The sequence below is a fragment of the Heterodontus francisci genome, chromosome 3, assembly GCF_036365525.1.
Source record: "Heterodontus francisci isolate sHetFra1 chromosome 3, sHetFra1.hap1, whole genome shotgun sequence".
Taxonomy (NCBI): Eukaryota; Metazoa; Chordata; class Chondrichthyes; order Heterodontiformes; family Heterodontidae; genus Heterodontus; species Heterodontus francisci.
In genome coordinates, this window is record NC_090373.1 from 32,037,838 (window position 1) to 32,058,159 (window position 20,322).

General features: G+C 44.1%; 1 protein-coding gene across 1 annotated transcript in view; it reads right to left on the reverse strand.

Annotated features, from left to right (window-relative positions):
* Nucleotides 1-20,322, reverse strand: part of LOC137366750 (pecanex-like protein 1) — a 329,693-nt gene that overhangs the window by 272,789 nt on the left and 36,582 nt on the right. Inside the window, exons 3-5 of the mRNA XM_068028407.1 lie at nucleotides 20,140-20,251; nucleotides 16,056-16,095; nucleotides 4,903-6,561 (exon numbers count right to left, since the gene is read on the reverse strand). Coding sequence (XP_067884508.1) covers nucleotides 4,903-6,561; nucleotides 16,056-16,095; nucleotides 20,140-20,251 — 1,811 coding nt within the window. The remainder of the gene's footprint in view (nucleotides 1-4,902; nucleotides 6,562-16,055; nucleotides 16,096-20,139; nucleotides 20,252-20,322) is intronic.

The window sequence follows — 20,322 nt, forward strand, 5'->3', positions numbered from 1 at the left end:
CTGAAGTCTTGCATCTGTGATGCTGGGGACTTCCGGAGGAGGCCGAGATGGATCATCAACTTGGCACTTCTCGCTGAAGATTGTTGCAAATGCTTCAGCCTTATCTTTTGCACTGATGTGCTGGGCTCCCCCATCATTGAAGATGGGGATATTGGTGGAGCCACCTCCTCCAGTTAGTTGTTTAATTGTCCACCACCATTCATGGCTGGATGTGGCAGGACTGCAGAGCTTAGATCTGATCCGTTGGTTATGGGATCGCTTAGCTCATTCGCATGCTGCTTACGCAGTTTGGCACGCAGATAGTCCTGTGTTGTAGCTTCACCAGGTTGACACCTCATTTTGAGGTATGCCTGGTGCTGCTCCTGGCATGCCCTCCTGCACTCTTCATTCAACCAGGGTTGGTCTCCTGGCTTGATGGTAATGGTGGAGTGGAGGATATGCTGGGCCATGAGGTTACAGATTGCGGTTGAATACAATTCTGCTGCTGCTGATGGCCCACAGCGCCTCATGGATGCCCAGTTTTACATTGCTAGATCTGTTCGAAATCTGTCCCCTTTAGCATGGTGGTAGTGCCAGAGAACATGATGGAGGGTATCCTCAATGTGAATGCGGGACTTCGTCTCCACATGAACTGTGCAGTGGTCACTCCTACCAATACTGTCATGGACAGATGCATCTGCGGCAGGCAGATTGGTGAGGACGAGGTCAAGTATGTTTTCCCCTCTTGTTGGTTCCCTCACCACCTGCCACAAACCCAGTCTAGCAGATATGTCCGTTAGGACTCGGCCAGCTCGGTCAGTAGTGGTGCTACCGAGCCACTCTTGGTGATGGACATTGAAGTCCCCCGCCCAGAGTACATTCTGTGCCCTTGCCGCCCTCCGTGGTGTTCAACATGGAGGAGTACTGACTCATCAGCTGACGTGGTAATCAGCAGGTTTCCTTGTCCATGTTTGATCTGATGCCATGAGACTTCATGGGGTCCAGAGTCGATGTTGAGGACTCCCAGGGCAACTCCCTCCCGATTGTATACCACTGTGCCACCACTTCTGGTGGGTCTGTCCTGCCGGTGGGACAGGACATACCCGGGAATGGTGATGGCAGTGTCTGGGACATTGTCTGTAAGGTATGATTCCGTGAGTATGACTATGTCAGGGTGTTGCTTGACTAGTCTGTGGGACAGCTCTCCCAACTTTGGCACAAACCCCCAGATGTTAGTAAGGAGGACTTTGCAGGGTCAACAGGGCTGGGTTTGCCGTTGTCATTTCCAGTGCCTAGGTCGATGCCAGGTGGTCCGTCCGGTTTCATTCCTTTTTATTGGCTTTGTAGCGGTTAGATACAACTGAGTGGCTTGCTAGGCCATTTCACAGGGCATTTAAGAGTCAACCACATTGCTGTGGGTCTGGAGTCACATGTAGGCCAGACCAGGTAAGGACAACATATTTCCTTCCCTAAAAGGACATTAGTGAACCAGATGGGTTTTTACAACAATCGACAATGGTTTCATGACAATTAGACTAGCTTTTTAATTCCAGATTTATTAATTGAATTCAAATTCCACCTTCTGCGGTGGGATTTGAACCCATGCCCCCAGAGCAATACCCTGGGTCTCTGGGTTATTAGTCCAGTGACAATACCACTACGCCAGGACACTGCCCTGAGCAATGCCTACATGATTGTCCTGGAGCTGAGATGATCATATGATCAGATGAATATAAATACAGGTTGTTGATATTGTTGAATGGTGAGAGCAGACATCCTCCCTTTTAACACATATCAAAAACAAAGACAGATATTCCCTAGCTGTCACGCATGGGTTTGTGTTGACCTATTTCCTGAAAGGCATACTTCTCTAATTAAGCTTCACATTCAGAGATTAACATGCTGTGCCTTCCTTTTTACAATCAAGCCACCTGTCCTCCCCACTTTGAGTGCAGGCTGAAAGAAAACACCTGCTATTCTCAAAATAAAAGGGGCCTTTTGGGTAATGAGGCCATCCAGGATAATGGGGCTTGCCTGGATAATGAAGCTGGAACGGGACAATTAACCCTCCGTGTATCAATTTGAAGCAGACAGGGAGACGCGGCAATTCACAAACTGGCTCGTCTTGCTTTAATATGCACCTCAAAAATCCTGCTTTTATTGTTGCTTGAAAACTGTGCAAATTCACTTTGATTTAAAATATGATACTTAAGCTAATTCATCTGTGAATAAATAAAAGATCATGAATCCCAGAAGGCAACACTTGGTTGAGTTGAGACTGCTTAAGATGCTGTCCAAGTGTTTCCGTGAAAAAGTATTAACAGTGAATATGTCACTGGTTTAGAGCCCCAGTAAAGCTTTAGTCAAATTTTGGGTGACAAGGAGGTGTGCCATTTAAAAATTCAGTTCCAACCACACATATCAAATTGTGCTTCAACTGTTAAAGGTGTCATACGGCAGCACTCTCCCCTCTAAGTTAGAAGGTCATGGGATTGAGTCCCACTCCAGACACGAGCACAAAATTTAAGCTGACGCTTCCAGTGCAGTACTGAGGTTCCATCTTTCAGATGAGATGTTTAGCTGAGGCCCTGTCGGCCCTCTCAGGTGGATATATAAGATCCCATGGCACTAATCTGGAGAACAGCAGGGGTTTGCTTTTCTGAATACGTCTCTATGAAGCACTTTGGAACACTTTTCTACATTAAAGGTGTTATAAAAATACAAGTTGTTGCAGTTGCTTTTACATCGAAGACACCTTGTTAGTACCTTATTCACCTCACACAGGACAATAGTCGTCCATAACTTACCACCAGAGACTGTTTTTCCAACAATATGTTGTAAAAAGCTGCAAGATAATTTAGATTTAGACCAGTTTTGTTTTCAATCAGACCAGCTCACAGTTTAGTTACCCTGCTGTATTATCATACCTTTTTACTTCTGTATATTCTGTACGAGCAGCTCACTTGCTGCTGAAATCTTCATCCATGCCTTTGTTACTTTCTGACTTGACTATTCCAACACACTCCTGGCCTGCCTCCCACCTTGCATCCTCCGTAAACATGAGCTCATCCAAAACTCTGCTGCCCGTATGCTAACTCGCACCAAGTCCCGTTCGCCCATCGGCCCTGTGCTCGGTGACCTACATAGGCTCCTGGTCCAGCAACATCTCAATTTTCATTTCCCTCCACAGGCTCTCCCCTCCTCCAACCCTTGAACCTCCGAGATGTTTGTGCTCCTCCAATTCTGGATACTTGGTGGCCATGCCTTCAGCTGCCTGGGCTTTAAGCACTGGAATTCCCTCTCTAACTCTTGCTCCTCCTTTAAGACGCTCCTTAAAACCTACCTCTTTGACCAAGCTTTTCGTCATCTGGCTTAACTTCTCCTTATGTAGCTCGGTGTCAAATTTTGTTTGTGCATTGCTGTTGTTATTGTTGTGGCACTACCTGTAAAAAATAATCTGCCCAAGTATATTTAGCCTGTATCCATTAGTCTGACAGAGCCTCACCTGCAACATGGTCTCCAGGAAATTATTTACTACAAATACAGCTTATTACTACACCTGGGCAGGATACAGAATGGAATAAAAATGTAGTTCAGTTCTGTAGGAATGCAGCCAACTTGTAAAAATTGCAGACCAACCGGAACATGAGAAACGTGTTGTGAAAATGCTCAAAATCTAAAATGCCCGTCACCCACCTTACAATCAATCCCTAAAAGTTTACCACATAATGTATTAAGGGAATAGAAAATTCACAATCTGCCCATAATCCTGGCTCCCTCAAAGCAGCAGCCCACACCCTAACCATCGGACCTCAGGCATACCCTCCTCCTGCCAGACCACTGGTTAGAATTTGCAGAAAATCAGTGGCCCCAGGACTACAATTCCCAGCAGTCACAATACACCCAATCCCCCTACTCCCAAGCAGGTGCATCTGTCCAGTTCATAACAGAGGAAGATAAAGAAGAGAAACAATGAGCAAGTGCGAGAAAGAAAGATGTATATAACTCAGTGAGAGCTGCAAGAGTATAACACATTGTCAGGAGGGGGAAAGCAAGAAAATGGGATGCTCAGCTGGTAATTAGAAGAAGTTTGCTTCAAACTTCAGCAAATTTCTTAGAACAAGAAAAGGCAGTCACTCTCAGCTCAATGTACTTTTGATGTGTACAGAACACAATAAAACTACAGCTGCTGCATAACAGTTATGTTTGTCTTTTCACAGGCATGTGCACTGTTTAAAAATTGGCTTTTTAAAAAAAAACAAAGTTTAACTGAAATAATTGAAATTTGCCCTCTAGCTATTCTTCATAGTTTTGAAAATAACTAAACAAAAACTGTCCTAAGTTGAAGAAAAACATTACATCAGTAGCTCAGCTACTAAGTGGCTAAGTACTAATACAGCCCAGGAAACAGGGTATACTGAATATGATCAGACTGCACCACCTGAATTCAGCTAACAGCATCCCCGTTTGCTACAAAATAACAAATCCAAACTCAGGCTTTTGCAAGTAGCTGAGTCTTCAAACAAATACTTAAAAGAAGTAAAAAACATCATTCAATGGATACATTTAATCATGCAATTGTGAAAAGTCTTATTTTTTAAATGCAGTTTGATATTTCAGTTACTGAATATTTTTGTGAAGCGCATTGAATGATTTCTGGGGAAAAGGTGGTGGCCAGATTCCAAGGTGACGGGCAGTTTCCACTGCAAATGCAGATATAGGAATCACAATGGAAACGTTAACATAAAAGTGTGACAAAAGAAACAGGAAGTAAGATTTTGTAGGCAAATGTAAACTTTTTAATAAGATATAGATGAATGATCCACTATGCCTATGTCGAAATAACACAAAGGAAAATACATATTGGTGAATTAATTAACAAAACCATTTGACAAAGACACCCTGACATGTTGTAAATCATACCTCCACCCATGGCACCCTCCTCTCGACAATCACTCGTCCAGCCTGCAGCATTCATTCTCGAGCTATTAATTGACTCCAGTAAGGAAATGAACTCTATAAAGTTTGATTCATTTGGAATTTGCCCTTCTTTGCCCTCTAGATCTGACTTTGAAGTGGTTAACGTTTTTCCCTGATCGTTCGTGCTTCCTCTGGACATTCTGCTCAAGACCACATCCGTTCCCCTATCCGCACGAAGGACCCTGATGTGCGTTTGCAGGGAGCAATCAGCCACAGCTTGCTGCTCGTGTTGCCTCTGGTTTTCTATAAGGCAATGTACGACTTTCAAGAAGGAGTCTGACACAGCTCTCGAAGAGGTTGGTCGGTGTGCATTATGATAGTTGTGGTATATATGATCTGGGGAACAGCAGCACTGTGAATTAGTACTAGAAGAGGTGCCTATTGAAAGATTTTGATGAGACTGCAGACTTGAGGTGCTGCTGAGACTAGTATGGTCGCTTGTGTCCTCATCTTCACTTTTATTGTCCTTAGGGACCACTGTAGTAGCCCAAGACTCATTGCCAGCACAAAGAGTGGTGCCAGCACCAACATTTACTTTTTTCCTTGACTTCTGTTTATCATACTGGTGACTAGACAGAGTCTGTTTAAGGAAACTGGAAGACTTTGGTCTGACAGCAAGATCTGTTTTTGATATGGACTTATCAGCTCCTGCTATCTGTAACCCTTTACTCACATTAACGTACAAAAATGATGAGGCTGGTAAGTTAGCATTATTAATAGTGTCAGTGCTCTTTTTCCCACCTTCAGACAACTCCAATGCAATAACTGCAATGTCTGATAAATCTGGATCTTGATTATTTGGCAAACTCGGTGTCCGATTAGGATCGTGAACTGAATTATTTTGATTAGTCCTAGACTCCAAACTCTGAATCATGTGAGAGCTGGAATCCTTAACGAGGTAGAGTTCAATCTCCTTGCGTTCTGCAGGTTTCACCAAAGAAGAGTTGTTAGTTGGAACCCCTTCATGATCAGGTTCATTCAAATTAACCTCTTCTGCTCTCAGATCTGTCAATCTGATTACTGCATGGTTGGTACCCGGTTCACATATGGGCTCCTGGTCCCCAAAGTCAGCATGACCAGCAATATTCCCAGGGGTTTCCTTACTGTGATTGGAGCGTTTCCTGCAGGATTTATTTTCATCAGTAATAATATTCATGTTGCACAATGGTCCCGGCTCAGCATTACCTGCATTAATCACTAACGCACTGCATTCATTAGGACACTGATGGCCCCAGTTTAATTTAGCTATGGACTGTTCTGCAGATGCCTGTTGCTCTGGAGAACTAAATGGATCCGCCATCTCAGTTGGAGCTGCTTCGGAATTGGCCAGGTCAGCACACACTGACACAGCACAAATCCGAGGTGAAACATGATGCTTAGTGTTTTCAGAACCATCTAACTGTCCCGTGGCACTTAGTGGATATACAGTCAACTGACATGGTGCAACTGATGGGGAAAGGAACGAAGGCAGTTCTTCCAAGGTATCTATTTCATGCTGCTCTTTGGGCTGTCTGCTGGGCTCTTCGTCTTGAGAAACTGACTGATGGAAACAAACTGGGGAATCATAGGACATCAGGGGTGCTGCATTGCTCTGCACAATATCTGCAATAAACACAACTTGTATATTACCACAACAGATAGCAATGATATTTAATCCAAGCCATGGCAATGGATGTAGCGATCTAGCAAAACAACGTGTACACCTCTTTTTACAAAATCAAAGAATATTAGCATGTATAATCCCATTTCAAATAATGTACGTATTCCTGAATATTGAGGGGTATATGACATTCAAGAAGAATAGGAAGCTAGGTAAAGTTGGAGGGGTCGCACTGTTAATCAAGGATGTCACTGGTGCAATAGCTAGAGATGACATAGGTTCAGGAGATCAGGATGTAGAATCAGTTTGGGTGGAGATGAGGAATAGTAGGGGAAAGAAAACACTAGTGGGAGTGGTCTACAGGCCCCCTAACAGTAAACACAATGTAGGATAAAGTGTATAAGAAGAAATATTGGATGCCTGTGCTAAAGGGAGGGCAATAATCATGGGTGATTTTAATCTACATATAAACTGGAAAAATCAGATTGGCAATAGTAGCCTGGATGAGCAGTTCATAGAATGCTATTGAGATAGTTTCTTAGAGCAGCACATTCTGGAACCAACCAGAGAGTAGGTTATATTAGAGTTGGCATTGTGTAATGTGACAAGATTAATTAATGACCTCAGAGTTAAGGCACCTCTAGGTAGCAGTGACCACAGCATGCTTGAGTTTTACATTCCATTTGAAAGAGAGAAGAGTGGGTCCAAGACTAGTATTTTAAACTTAAATAAGGGCAACTGTGTGAGCAGAGAGACCTTGGGGTGCAAGTACATAGTTTCCTGAAAGTGGCACAACACAGGTAGACAGGGTGGTGAAGAAGGCATATGGCATGCTTGCCTTCATCGGCCGAGGCACTGAGTACAAGAGTTGGGAAGTCATGTTACAGTTGTACATAACATTGGTTAGGCCGCATTTGAAGTAGTGTGTGCAGTCCTGGTCGCCGCACTACAGGAAAGATGTGATTAAGCTAGAGAAGGTGCAGAAAAGATTCACAAGGATGTTGCCTGGTTTGGAGGGCTTGAGTTTTAAAGAGAGATTGGATAGGTTGGGTCTGTTTTCCCTGGAGCGAAGGAGGCTGAGAGGGGACATGATAGAGGTATATAAAATTATGAGCGGCATAGATAGGGTAGATAGCCAGAGTCTTTTTCCCATGGTAAGGGTGACTAAAACTAGAGGGCATAGATTTAAGGTGAGGGAGGCGGTTTAAAGGGGATCAAAGGAGTAAATTTTTCACACAAAGAATCGTGGGTATCTGGAATGAGCTGCCAGAGGAGGTGGTGGAGGCAGGAACAGTAGCGACATTTAAGAGGCATCTGGACAGGTACTTGAATGAGCAAGGCATAGAGGGATATGGAATTAATGCAGGCAGGTGGGATTAGTATAGATAGGCATTATGGTTGGCATGGGCACGGTGGGCCTGTTTCTATGCTGTACGACTCTATGACTCTATGTGTGGGCATGAAAGCTGAGCTAGCCGAAGTGAACTGGGTTGCTAGGCTAATAGATAGATCAACAGAGAAGCAGTGGCAGACTTTTAAGGGAATTTTTCAGAATAAGTATATTCCTACTATAAAGGAAAATTCTAAGGAGAGGACCCACCATCCGTAGTTAACTAAAGAAGTTACGGAAAGCATCAAACTTAAGGAATAAGCACATAATTGCGTAAAGTTGAGTGGCAGGTCAAATGATTGGTCAGAATATCAAGAATGGCAGAGAATGACTAAAAGATTAATCAGGAGAAAGAAGTTAGAGTGTGAGAGGAAGCTAGCTAGAAATATAAAAACGGATAGCTAGATTCTGGAAAGTAGCAAATATAACCCCACTAATTCCAGAACGGGGTAGGAGGCAGAAAACAGGTAACTATAGACCGATTAGCTTGACGTCTGTCGTGGGGAAGGTGTTAGAATCAATCATTAAGGAGGCTATAGCTGGGTACTTAGAAAAGCTCAAGGTAATTGGGAATAGTCAGCATGATTTTGTGAAAGGAAAATCATGTTTAACCAATTCATTGGAGTTCTTTGAAGGTGTAACAGGCACTGTGGATAAAGGCGAGCATGTTGACGTACTGTACTTAGATTTCCAGAAGGCATTTGACAAGGTACCACAAAAAAGGATACTGTGCAAAGTAGGAGCTCATGCCGTTGGGGGTAACATATTAGCATGGATAGAAGATTGGCTGGTTGGCAGAAAACAGAGTATGCACAAATGGGTCCTTTTCTGAGTGGCAGGATGTGACGAATGGAGTCCCGCAGGGGTCTGTGCTGGGGCCTTAACTTTTTACAATTTATATCAATGACTTAGTGTTGGCATGGTAGCTAAATTTTCAGATGACACAAAGAGGGGTAGGAAAGTATGTTGTGAAGAGGACAGAAGGAGGTTGCAGACCGCTATAGCTAGGTTGAGTGAGTGGGCAACAATCTGGCAGATGGAGTATAATGTGGGAAAATTTGAAGTTGTTCACTTTGGCAGGAAGAATAAAAAAGCAGAGCATTACTTAAACAGAGAAAGACTGCAGAATTCCGAGGTGCAGAGGGATCGAGGTGTTCTAGTGCATGAGTCACAATAACTTAGTATGCAGGTACAGCAAGTAATGAAGAAGGCAAATGGAATGCTGTGCTTTATTACGAGAGGAATTGAAAATAAAAGTAAGGATGTTATGCTTCAGTTATATAGGGCATTGGTGAGACCACATCTTGAATAGTGTGTGCAGTTTGGTCTCCTTATGTAAATGCATTGGAGGTGGTTCAGAGGTGGTTTACTAGATTGATACCTGGAATGAGTGTTTTGTCTTATGAGGAAAGGTTGGACAGACTGGGCTGGTTTTCACTGGAGTTTAGAAGAGTGAGGGGAGACCTGATTGAAGTATATAAGATCCTGAACAGTCCTGACAAGGAGAATATGGAAAGAATGTTTCCTCTTGTGGGTGAGTCCAGAGCTAGGGGGCACTATTTTAAAATTAGGGGTCACACTTTCAGGACAGAAATGAGGAAAAAAAAATTCTCTGAGGGTTGTGCGACTTTGGAATTCTTTGCCTCAGAAGATGGTGGAGGCGGGGTCATTAAATATTTTTAAGGTGGAGGTAGATAGATTCTTGTTAGTCAAGGGAATCAAAGTTTATTGGGGGTAGATGGGAGTGTAGAATTCGAGACACAAACACATCAGCCATGATCTTATTGAATGGCAGAGCAGGCTAGAGGGGCCGAATAGCCTACTTCTGCTCCTAATTCGTACGTACTCGCCGCAGAATTCCCAGCCTCTGATATGCTTTTGTTGCCACAGCATTTATGTGGCTAGTCCAGTTCAGTTTCTAGTCAATGGTACCTCCCAGGAGGTTGATAGTGGGGGATTCAGCGATGGTAATGCCATTGAACATCAAGGGGAGATGGTGAGATTCTCTCTTGTTTGAGATGGTCATTGCCTGGTACATGTGTGGCACGAATGTAACTCGCCACTTATTCGCCCAAGCCTAGATGTTGTCCAGGTCTTGGTGCATCTGCACATGGGCTGCTTCAATATCTGAGGAGTCACAAATGATGCTGAACATAGTGCAATCATTAGCAAACAACCCCACTTCTGACCTTATGATGGAAGGAAGGTCATCGATGAAGCAGCTGAAGATGGTTGGGCCTAGGACACTGCCCTGAGGAACTCCTGCAGTGGTGCCCTGGGACTGAGATGATTGACCTCGAACAACCACAACCATCTTCCTTTGTGCTAGGTATGACTCCAACAAGTGGATAGTTTTCCCCGATTCCCATTGACTCCAGTTTGGCTAGGGCTCTTTGATGCCATAACTCAGTCAAATGCTGCCTTGCTGTCAAGGGCAGTCACTCTCACCTCACCTCTGGAGTTTCGGCACTTTTGTCCATGTTTGGACCAAGGCTGTAATGAGGTCAGGAGCTGAGTGGCCCTGGCGGAACCATCATGCCTGTGCTGGCTCTTTGAAACAGCAGTGGTGCTTAGTCCCACACTCATGCTTTTTGTCTGTAACCCTGTAAGTTCCTCATCCACAAGTACCTGTCCAACTCTAGTTTAAAATTATTTATGAAATCAGCTTCCACCATCTTTCCAGGTAGAGCGTTCCAAATCCTGACAACTTTCTGGATGAGAACATTTCTCATCTCTCTTTTAGATCTTTTGTCAATGATTTTGAATCTATGAGCTCTAGTTATTGACCCACTTGCCAGATGGAATATTTATTCCCTATTTACTCTATCAATACCTCTCACCATGTTGAAAACCTCTATTAGGTCATCTCTTAGCCTTCTCTGTTCCAAGGAGAATAGTCCTAACTTTTCCAATCTCTCCTCATAAAGGAAGTTCCTCTGTATCTTTTCTAAGGCCTTTATATATTTCCTGAAGTGTGGTATCCAGAATTGTCCACAATACTCCAGAGCTGAGGCCTAGTCAATGTTTTGTAAAGTTCTAGCATGATCTTTTTGCTTTTATATACTATTCCTCTATTTATAAACTCAAGTAATACATATACTTTTTTAACCACCTTGTTAACTTGCCCTGCCACCTTTATGGATTGGTGTATATGGATACCAAGGTCTCTCTAACCATCTATACCTTTCAAAATTGCACCACATATAGTCTTTCAATATTAGTTCTCCCAAAGTACATCACATCACACTTTTCCACATTGAACTCCATCTGCTATGCTTCTCTCCATTTCACTAATCTATCTAAGACACCCTGAAGTTTACAACTATCCTCATCATCATCTATTACTTTGCCAAGTTTTGCATCTACAAACTTTATAATACTGCGGCCTACTAGGTCATTTATAAAAATTGCTAAGAGTACTGGACCCAAAACTGACCCTTTGGGAACAGCACTGCAAGCCACCTCCCAGTCTGAAAAATATCCATCCATCACCACTCTTTGCTTCCTGTCACTGAACCAATTGTGTATCCATACTGCCACTTTCCCCTTAATTCCATGGGTTTCCATCTTCTTAATAAGCCTCTTACATGATACTTTGTTGAATGCTTTTCCAAAGTCCACATATACATCTCACTACCTTGATCACAAAGTCAGTTAAGGCATAGAAAGAGGCCATTTGGCCCAGAGTCCCTGCCAGCTCTCCGCAGAGCAATCCAGTCAGTCCCACTTCCCTGCTCGATCCCCGTAGCCCTGTAAGTTTATCTCCTTCAAATACCCATCCAATTTCCTTTTGAAATCACTGATTGTCTCAGTTTCCACCACCCCCATGGCAGAGTGTTCCAGGTCATTAACACTCACTGCAAAAAAAAGTTCTTCCTTTCATTCTCCTGCATCTTTTGCCCAAAACTTCAACCCGTGTAACCTAGTCCTTGTACCATCTGTTTATGGGAACCATTTTTACTTCTCTAACTTATCTAAGCCTGTCATAATCTTGCACACCTCTATCAAATCTCCCCTCAATCTCCTTTCCTCTAAGGAGAAATCTTCTGTTAGCTTATTAAAGAATTAAATCAAATTAGTCAGACATGATTTACCTTTAACAAAACCACACTGGCTCTCCTTGATTAACCCATGTTTTTTCAAATGGAAGTTTATTTTGTCCAACAGTTTTTCCAATAACTTCCTCATCTTTGATGTTAGGCTGACTAGCCTGTAATTTCCTGGTTTATCCCCCTCCCTTTTTTGTATAGTGGCATAACATTAGCAACCCTCCAGTCCTCCGGCACTACCCCCGTCCCCAATGAGGATTGAATGATTTTGGCCAATGCCTCTGCTGTGGGGATTAGAGGATCACCTTTATTGGGGATAGGGTGACAGAAGGGTAAGGAGATCATCTTTATTGGGGTATGGTGATAGAAGGATAAGGGGATCACCTTTGTTGGGCATACGAGAACAAGAAAATATCAAAGAGATGGCATAGTGAATCCTGGGTCAATCATGGCTGTTTTGCTGCTCCTCTTAAAGCTCAATCGCATGTGTCATCATTGAAGACAGGAAGGGGTTGAGATAATGAGAATATTTACCTTCTCTTTCTCTCCTTAACATTAATGGAGCTCTGTAAGTTGGTTCAAGTGAGAAGACACAGCTTTCCTGAGCTGCAGTGAGTCTTCTGAAGTCTTTCTCTGGAAAATGCAAGATCAGAAGTATTAATAATGCATTGAAGGTACTATATTCAATATTTAATCTTCTCCAAACACATGAAATCAAAATTTTGATTTAAAATACACTGCATTTTAGTTCAAATTCCCGATGGATATATACTGCACATTACTAACTAGCATTAAACATCTCAATAAAAGCAAAATACTACAGATGCTGGAAATCTGAAATAAAAACAGAAAGTGGTAGAAATAATCAGCAGGTCTGGCAGCATCGGCGGAGAGAGAAAGAGAGTTAAAGTTTCAGGTGTGTGTCCTTTCATCAGACCTGAAACGTTAACTCTGTTGCTCTCTCCACAGATGCTTCCAGACCTGCTAAATATTTCCAGCACTTTCTGTTTTTATTAAACATCTCAATGGTCAATAGACTATTTGTTCAACATAACTCTAATACCTAGGCAAATTGCCTTGACACCACGGGATCAAAGGGTTGAAAGGGTTGGCCCACTCAAGGACAGAGAAGGGAATCTATGTGTGGAGCCAGAGGAAATGGGCGAGGTACTAAATGAGTACTTTGCATCAGGATTCACCAAAGAGAAGGACTTGGTGGATGATGAGTCTAGGGAAGGGAGTGTAGATAGTCTCAGTCATCTCATTATCAAAAAGGAGGTGGTGTTGGGTGTCTTGCAAAGCATTAAGGTAGATAAGTCCCCAGGGCCTGATGGGATCTCCCCAGAATACTGAAGGAGACAAGGGAAGAAATTGCTGGGGCCTTGACAGAAATCTTTGCATCCTCATTGGCTACAGGTGAGGTCCCAGAGGATTGGAGATTAGCCGATGTTGTTCCTTTGTTTAAGAAGGGTAGCAAGGATAATCCAGGAAATTATAGGCCGGTGAGCCTTAAGTCAGTGGTAGGGAAATTATTTGAGAGGATTCTTCGGGACAGGATTTACTCCCATTTGGAAACAAATGAACTTATTAGCGAGAGACAGCATGGTTTTGTGAAGTGGAGGTCGTGTCTCACTAATTTGATTGAGTTTTTTGAGGAATTGACGAAGATGATTGATGAAGGAAGGGCAGTGGATGTTATCTATATGGACCTCAGTAAAGCCTTTGACAAGGTCCCTCATGGCAGACTGGTACAAAAGGTGAAGTCACACAGGATCAGAGGTGAGCTGGCAAGATGGATACAGAACTGGCTTGGTCACAGAAGACAGAGGGTAGCAGTGGAAGGGTGCTTTTCTGAATGGAGGGATGTGAATAGTGGTGTCCCACAGGGATCAGTGCTGGGACCTTTGCTGATTGTAGTATATATAAATGATTTGGAGGAAAATGTAGCTGGTCTGATTAGTAAGTTTGTGGACGACACAAAGGTTGGTGGAGTTGCGGATAGTGATGAGGATTGTCAGAGGATACAGCAGGATATAGATCGGTTGGAGACTTGGGCGGAGAAATGGCAGATGGAGTTTAATTCGGGCAAATGTGAGGTAATGCATTTTGGAAGGTCTAATGCAGGTGGGAGGTATACAGTAAATGGCAGAACCCTTAGGAGTATTGACAGGCAGAGAGATCTGGGCGTACAGGTCACTGAAAGTGGCAACGCAGGTGGATAAAGTAGTCAAGAAGGCATACGGCATGCTTGCCTTCATCGGTCGGGGCATAGAGTATAAAAATTGGCAAGTCATGCTGCAGCTCTACAGAACTTTAGTTAGGCCATACTTAGAATATTGCGAGCAATTCTGGTTGCCACACTACCAGAAGGACGTGGAGGTTTTGGAGAGGGTACAGAAGAGGTTTACCAGGATGTTGCCTGGTCTGGAGGGCATTAGCTATGAGAGGTTGGATAAACTCAGATTGTTTTCACTGGAACAACGGAGGTGGAGGGGGGACATGATAAGAGGTTTACAAAGTTATGAGCGGCATGGACAGAGTGGATAGTCAGAAGCTTTTTCCCAGGGTGGAAGAGTCAGTTACTAGGGGACATAGGTTTAAGGTGCGAGGGGCAAAGTTTAGAGGGGATGTGCGAGGCAGGTTCTTTACACAGAGGGTGGTGAGTGCCTGGAACTTGCTGCCGGGGGAGGTGGTGGAAGCAGGTACGATAGCGACGTTTAAGAGGCATCTTGACAAATACATGAATAGGATGGGAATAGAGGGATACGGTCCCCGGAAGTGCAGAAGGTTTTAGTTTAGGCAGGCATCAAGATCGGCGCAGGCTTGGCGGGCCGAATGGCCTGTTCCTGTGCTGTACTGTTCTTTGTTCAATGTTACTTGTGTAGTCTACCCTTCAATTAAGTATGTTTTTCCATGGGATTTTTGGTAAAGCCTCACGGTCTTTGTGTGATCAAAAAGGACGCATCCTAGCTTTTTTTATTCATTTTCTAGATGTGTGCACCATTGGCAAGGCCAGCATTTATCAACCATCCCTAGTTACCCCTGAAAGGTGGAGGTAAGCCACCTTCTTGAACGGCTGCAGTCTGTGTGGTGAAGATACTCCCACAGTACCGTTAGGTAGGGGAGTTGCAGGATTTTGACTTTGCAACAGTGAAGAAACAGTGACAATTTCCAAATCAGGTTAGTGTGTGACTTGGAGTAGAACTAGGAGGTGCTTGTGTTCCCATGCACCTGCTGTCCTCGTCCTTCTGGGTGGTGGAAATTGTGAGTTTGGGAAGTACTGTCAAAAAAGCCTTGGCGAATTGTTGCAGTGCCTCCTGTGAATACACACTGCAACGATGGTGCACTGGTGATGGAGGGAGTGAACATTTAAGGTGATGTTTCCGTGCTGTAAATTCTACAACATTCTATATAAAATCCAGAATGAGTCAAAAACCTTCTTCAGCTCAAAGTTGGCAAGACTTTGACACCATCTCTGCTAACGCCACAGGCACATCAAATCCCATTGAATCCATTTTAAAATCCTAGATTTAAAATGCCTCCACAGCTTTGCCATGTTCAATTTGGGAAATCACACGAAAACCTCTCGATATTTTTGTTGATGTTCATTCCCTGCTATTTCTAAGTCACTGTTAGCAGCCAATTCTTCAGCCCTTCCAAACCACTCTGCTTTGAGCTACACTCTTTGCCTTCAATGCACTCACATACTTTATGATGAGTTGTGTTGCTCACCAGAAGCTCCTGGGATCTGATGTTTGCCTGGGATGGGTTCCGTTATCTAATGACCAAGCAATGGCCATCTCCCTTGGAGGTGTGGTGGAGCTGTGGGCAGGGAGGGGGGTGGTGGCTAGAGGTAAATGGGGATCTCTTTGTTTTCAAGTTAACTTAGAATAATTGATCAGAGTCCATGTTCCATAGAGGACTCCATATCCCACGCGAGCAGGTCCATGGAATTCTAAAGCACCTGGGCCAAGGTACAGGAGGGAAACTATCTCATACTTTCAGGATAGGATGGAACAGGGGGATGATAACACAGTAGAAGGGAATGTTCAAATACCTTTGAGTGCTTCTGCATCTTTGGGATTCGTTGGTAAATCCTATTTGGAAGAAGTAAAGACTTCAGTACATCATTGGGAACAGGCTAAAAAACAACTTCCACAGTGTAGCTGAAATACCTGCCAAAATTTATTTATCTTACTACAAAAATAAATCGAACCATTCATTTAAGCTCAGTCCTGTTTTTCTGTTAAATATGAGGAACTACAATGCTGCTAACCCATACTAATAGTTTGGGTGTAAAATCATTCAATTTTTTTTCAACCAGTTTGAAAAGACTATTCCAGTTTGAGATGGACACAAATCTTCTCCAAATTCACTCTCAAAACTCTCATCGGATTAATGAAGATCATGCTAAATTGAAGAGGTATTTGGACAATTCAGTTCACCATCACCAGTCTACTTAAACTAAAAAATCAACTCCTCCTAAAATCAACCTGCTGGCCTGAATATTACGAGTGCACCGCTGATCAGAGTAGTGCGCGTTGAAGTTGGCGGTCCTTCCGCGCTGACCGCCCATCACTGAGCACGGGGGCTCATTTAAATTTCTGAACGGAGCTCCGAAGGCACGGGAGTTCCGGCCGCCAGCCAGAATATCGGCATGGTACAGCCGCCGGGTCTGGGTAAGTTAATTACATGTATTGTAATTTATTTGACCATTAAAACGCAGGCCCCTCCGCCAAGCGGCGGGGGAGCCGCACCGAGGCCTCGCCACAGCCGGTAAACTGCGGTGGGCCCTTCTTGGCACGGGGGTCATGGCGGGCCTCTCTCCAGAAGAATTTTCCGGGCCCCCCCGCCATGACCCCCGATGTCAGAGGGCTTGTAAAATTCAGCCCACTATTTTTTTTTCTGCTTGTTTATTTAGACATATTTGCAGTGAACATTGATAGCATTCAAGAATGCTATGGAGAAGAGTAACAGTGCTTAACCTGAGTGAAATTGAAGATACAATTATAAAACAACTGCTTTCAGATATTGTTATTTCAACTATGCAAACTGATTTAACTGCCTGCATGCCAAATCCTTTCAGCTAGTTTATTGGACAACATCATAGGCAACACTGTTCAAACAAAAATGTACTTTTGTTTCAGAACATGAATAGAAAAAAGGGAACTGAAGTATTTTAAAATGGCGATGCTGGCTTAATTCCTCCAACTTGACAGCAACTCAGGGGCAGGTGGAAATGTGGAGTAATCAGTTCAGCCATGAACTTATTGAATGACGGAGCAGGCTCGAGTGTCGGGTGGCCTACTCCTGCTCCTAATTCGTATGTTCGGAGCTTTCAACAGCAGCTTTTTCAAAAGTTGCTGGACAAAACGTTAGCCACTTTGAATGGGAATCTCCGTACATTTTCCAATTTGTAGGTAGTTAATTGTTTACAAAAGGGGCCCTGCATCTTCATTCTGAATTAGAATTAAGCGGAAACATTCACAAATTACACCGTCAGGACTGTTAATTTTAGCTAAAGCGTTACACACGCCTGATTTACATATGAGAAATAATGTGTTTTTTTTTTACAAAGCTCAGCTCACACTCCGCTCTATCGCATTAATGCAGCAATTCTGTCGAGAGTCGACAACACTGATTCCGAGAGCAGCAGCTGAATGCTGACAGACAAGTTAGGGACTAAAGCCCAATACTGTCTGACTGGTGAGGGTGTAAACTGCCAGTTATGCTTCAATGGTCACAGTAAATTAAAACAGATACTGGAATTTGATCTTCACCTGTTTGATTGATTCCCAATTGATTCCTTCATTTCTTCAGAGCACAGAACATATCATAGTAGGGTCAATATTCCACGTTGGAAATCACCATCTCGGTGATTTTTAAATGAACAGAACATTTTTAAAGAATCCATATATTTTACCAATTAAGAAATTAATGAGGGAAAACCTGCAAGTGGAATTATTTTCTCTCCAATTTTAACTTATTTTTTCCCTCCTAATTTAGACCTGCATCATCAATTCATTATTTAATCTTCCCACCTGTCCAGTAAGAACCCACCTCCCCTCCACTCAACACCCCCAGTGCAGACCAGGTTACTCCCCCACAACACTCCTCTACAGACCAGGTTAGCCCTCTCATAACACCCCAGTACGGACCAGGTTAGCCCTCTCACAACACTCCGGTACTGACCAGGCGACCCCTCACAACACACTTAGTATTGACCAGGCTACCCCTCACATCACCCTCAGCATTGACCAGGCTACCCCTCACAACACACTTAGTATTGACCAGGCTACCCCTCACATCACCCTCAGCATTGACCAGGCTACCCCTCACAACACACTTAGTATTGACCAGGCTACCCCTCACATCACCCTCAGCATTGACCAGGCTACCCCTCACAACACACTTAGTATTGACCAGGCTACCCCTCACAACACACTTAGTATTGACCAGGCTACCCCTCACATCACCCTCAGCATTGACCAGGCTACCCCTCACAACACACTTAGTATTGACCAGGCTACCCCTCACATCACCCTCAGCATTGACCAGGCTACCCCTCACAACACACTTAGTATTGACCAGGCTACCCCTCACAACACACTTAGTATTGACCAGGCTACCCCTCACATCACCCTCAGCATTGACCAGGCTACCCCTCACAACACACTTAGTATTGACCAGGCTACCCCTCACATCACCCTCAGCATTGACCAGGCTACCCCTCACAACACACTTAGTATTGACCAGGCTACCCCTCACATCACCCTCAGCATTGACCAGGCTACCCCTCACAACACACTTAGTATTGACCAGGCTACCCCTCACAACACACTTAGTATTGACCAGGCTACCCCTCACATCACCCTCAGCATTGACCAGGCTACCCCTCACAACACACTTAGTATTGACCAGGCTACCCCTCACATCACCCTCAGCATTGACCAGGCTACCCCTCACAACACACTTAGTATTGACCAGGCTACCCCTCACATCACCCTCAGCATTGACCAGGCTACCCCTCACATCACCCTCAGCATTGACCAGGCTACCCCTCACATCACCCTCAGCATTGACCAGGCTACCCCTCACAACACACTTAGTATTGACCAGGCTACCCCTCACATCACCCTTAGTATTGACCAGGCTACCCCTCACATCACCCTCAGCATTGACCAGGCTACCCCTCACAACACACTTAGTATTGACCAGGCTACCCCTCACATCACCCTTAGTATTGACCAGGCTACCCCTCACAACACCCTTAGTATTGACCAGGCTACCCCTCACATCACCCTTAGTATTGACAAGGCTACCCCTCACATCACCCTTAGTATTGACAAGGCTACCCCTCACATCACCCTTAGTATTGACCAGGCTACCCCTCACATCACCCTTAGTATTGACAAGGCTACCCCTCACATCACCCTCAGTATTGACCAGGTTACCCCTCACATCACCCTCAGTATTGACCAGGTTACCCCTCACAACATCCCAGTACAGACCAGGTTAATGCTCACATCACCCCCCCACTACAGACCAGGTTATCCCTCTCAACCCCCAGCCCCCTCTCACAACGTCCCCTTTATGGGTCAGGCTACCCTTCACATCTCACCAGCGCCCATTACAGACCAGGTTACCCCTCTCAAAACATCTCAATGCAAAGCAAGTTAATGAAGTCTCCACGGGCAAGGATGAGGTGCAAAAGAGCAGAGGGAGATCTGGTCAATTTATTTCATGAGCCTTTATTGTAAATATCTGGCAAAGTACAAAACATATAGACACCTCTACTATTCAGCATCTTCAAAATATTTCTGTAATATCCGAGATGGGAAAATTGCAGGGTCAGATTAGAGCTTAATTTAGACGATGACTGTTAGCTGGAACAGAAGCGTCCTATTTTGGTGTCTAATGCGGGACCTCCAATTCCTCAGCATTGCTCACTAAGCCACAGCTGACACTTGACGACAGCGGGTGCACGGCGTGTGTCTGTATTAAAGGCAGTTGGTCGGCATGTATCCAGAGAGCAAATATTGCATGAAAATGAGATGGCATAAAAACTGCCACAATCCCTGTTGCGGCACTGGGCAAAAACATTCATTCTGCGAATTGTGCTGTGTCATGAAGGTACTTACAGAGTCGTCACTAACCCCAGGATCCAGCATGGACTGCCAAGAGCTGTGGCGGACTGGTGGTTTTGAACTATCCCTGCCGAACTCAGTCAACTGAATATCTTGCACACGATTCCTGCAGCTTCAGCGAGATACAATCATAAGCAGCAAGCCACAAAAAAAGACACATATCAAAACATTTACTAG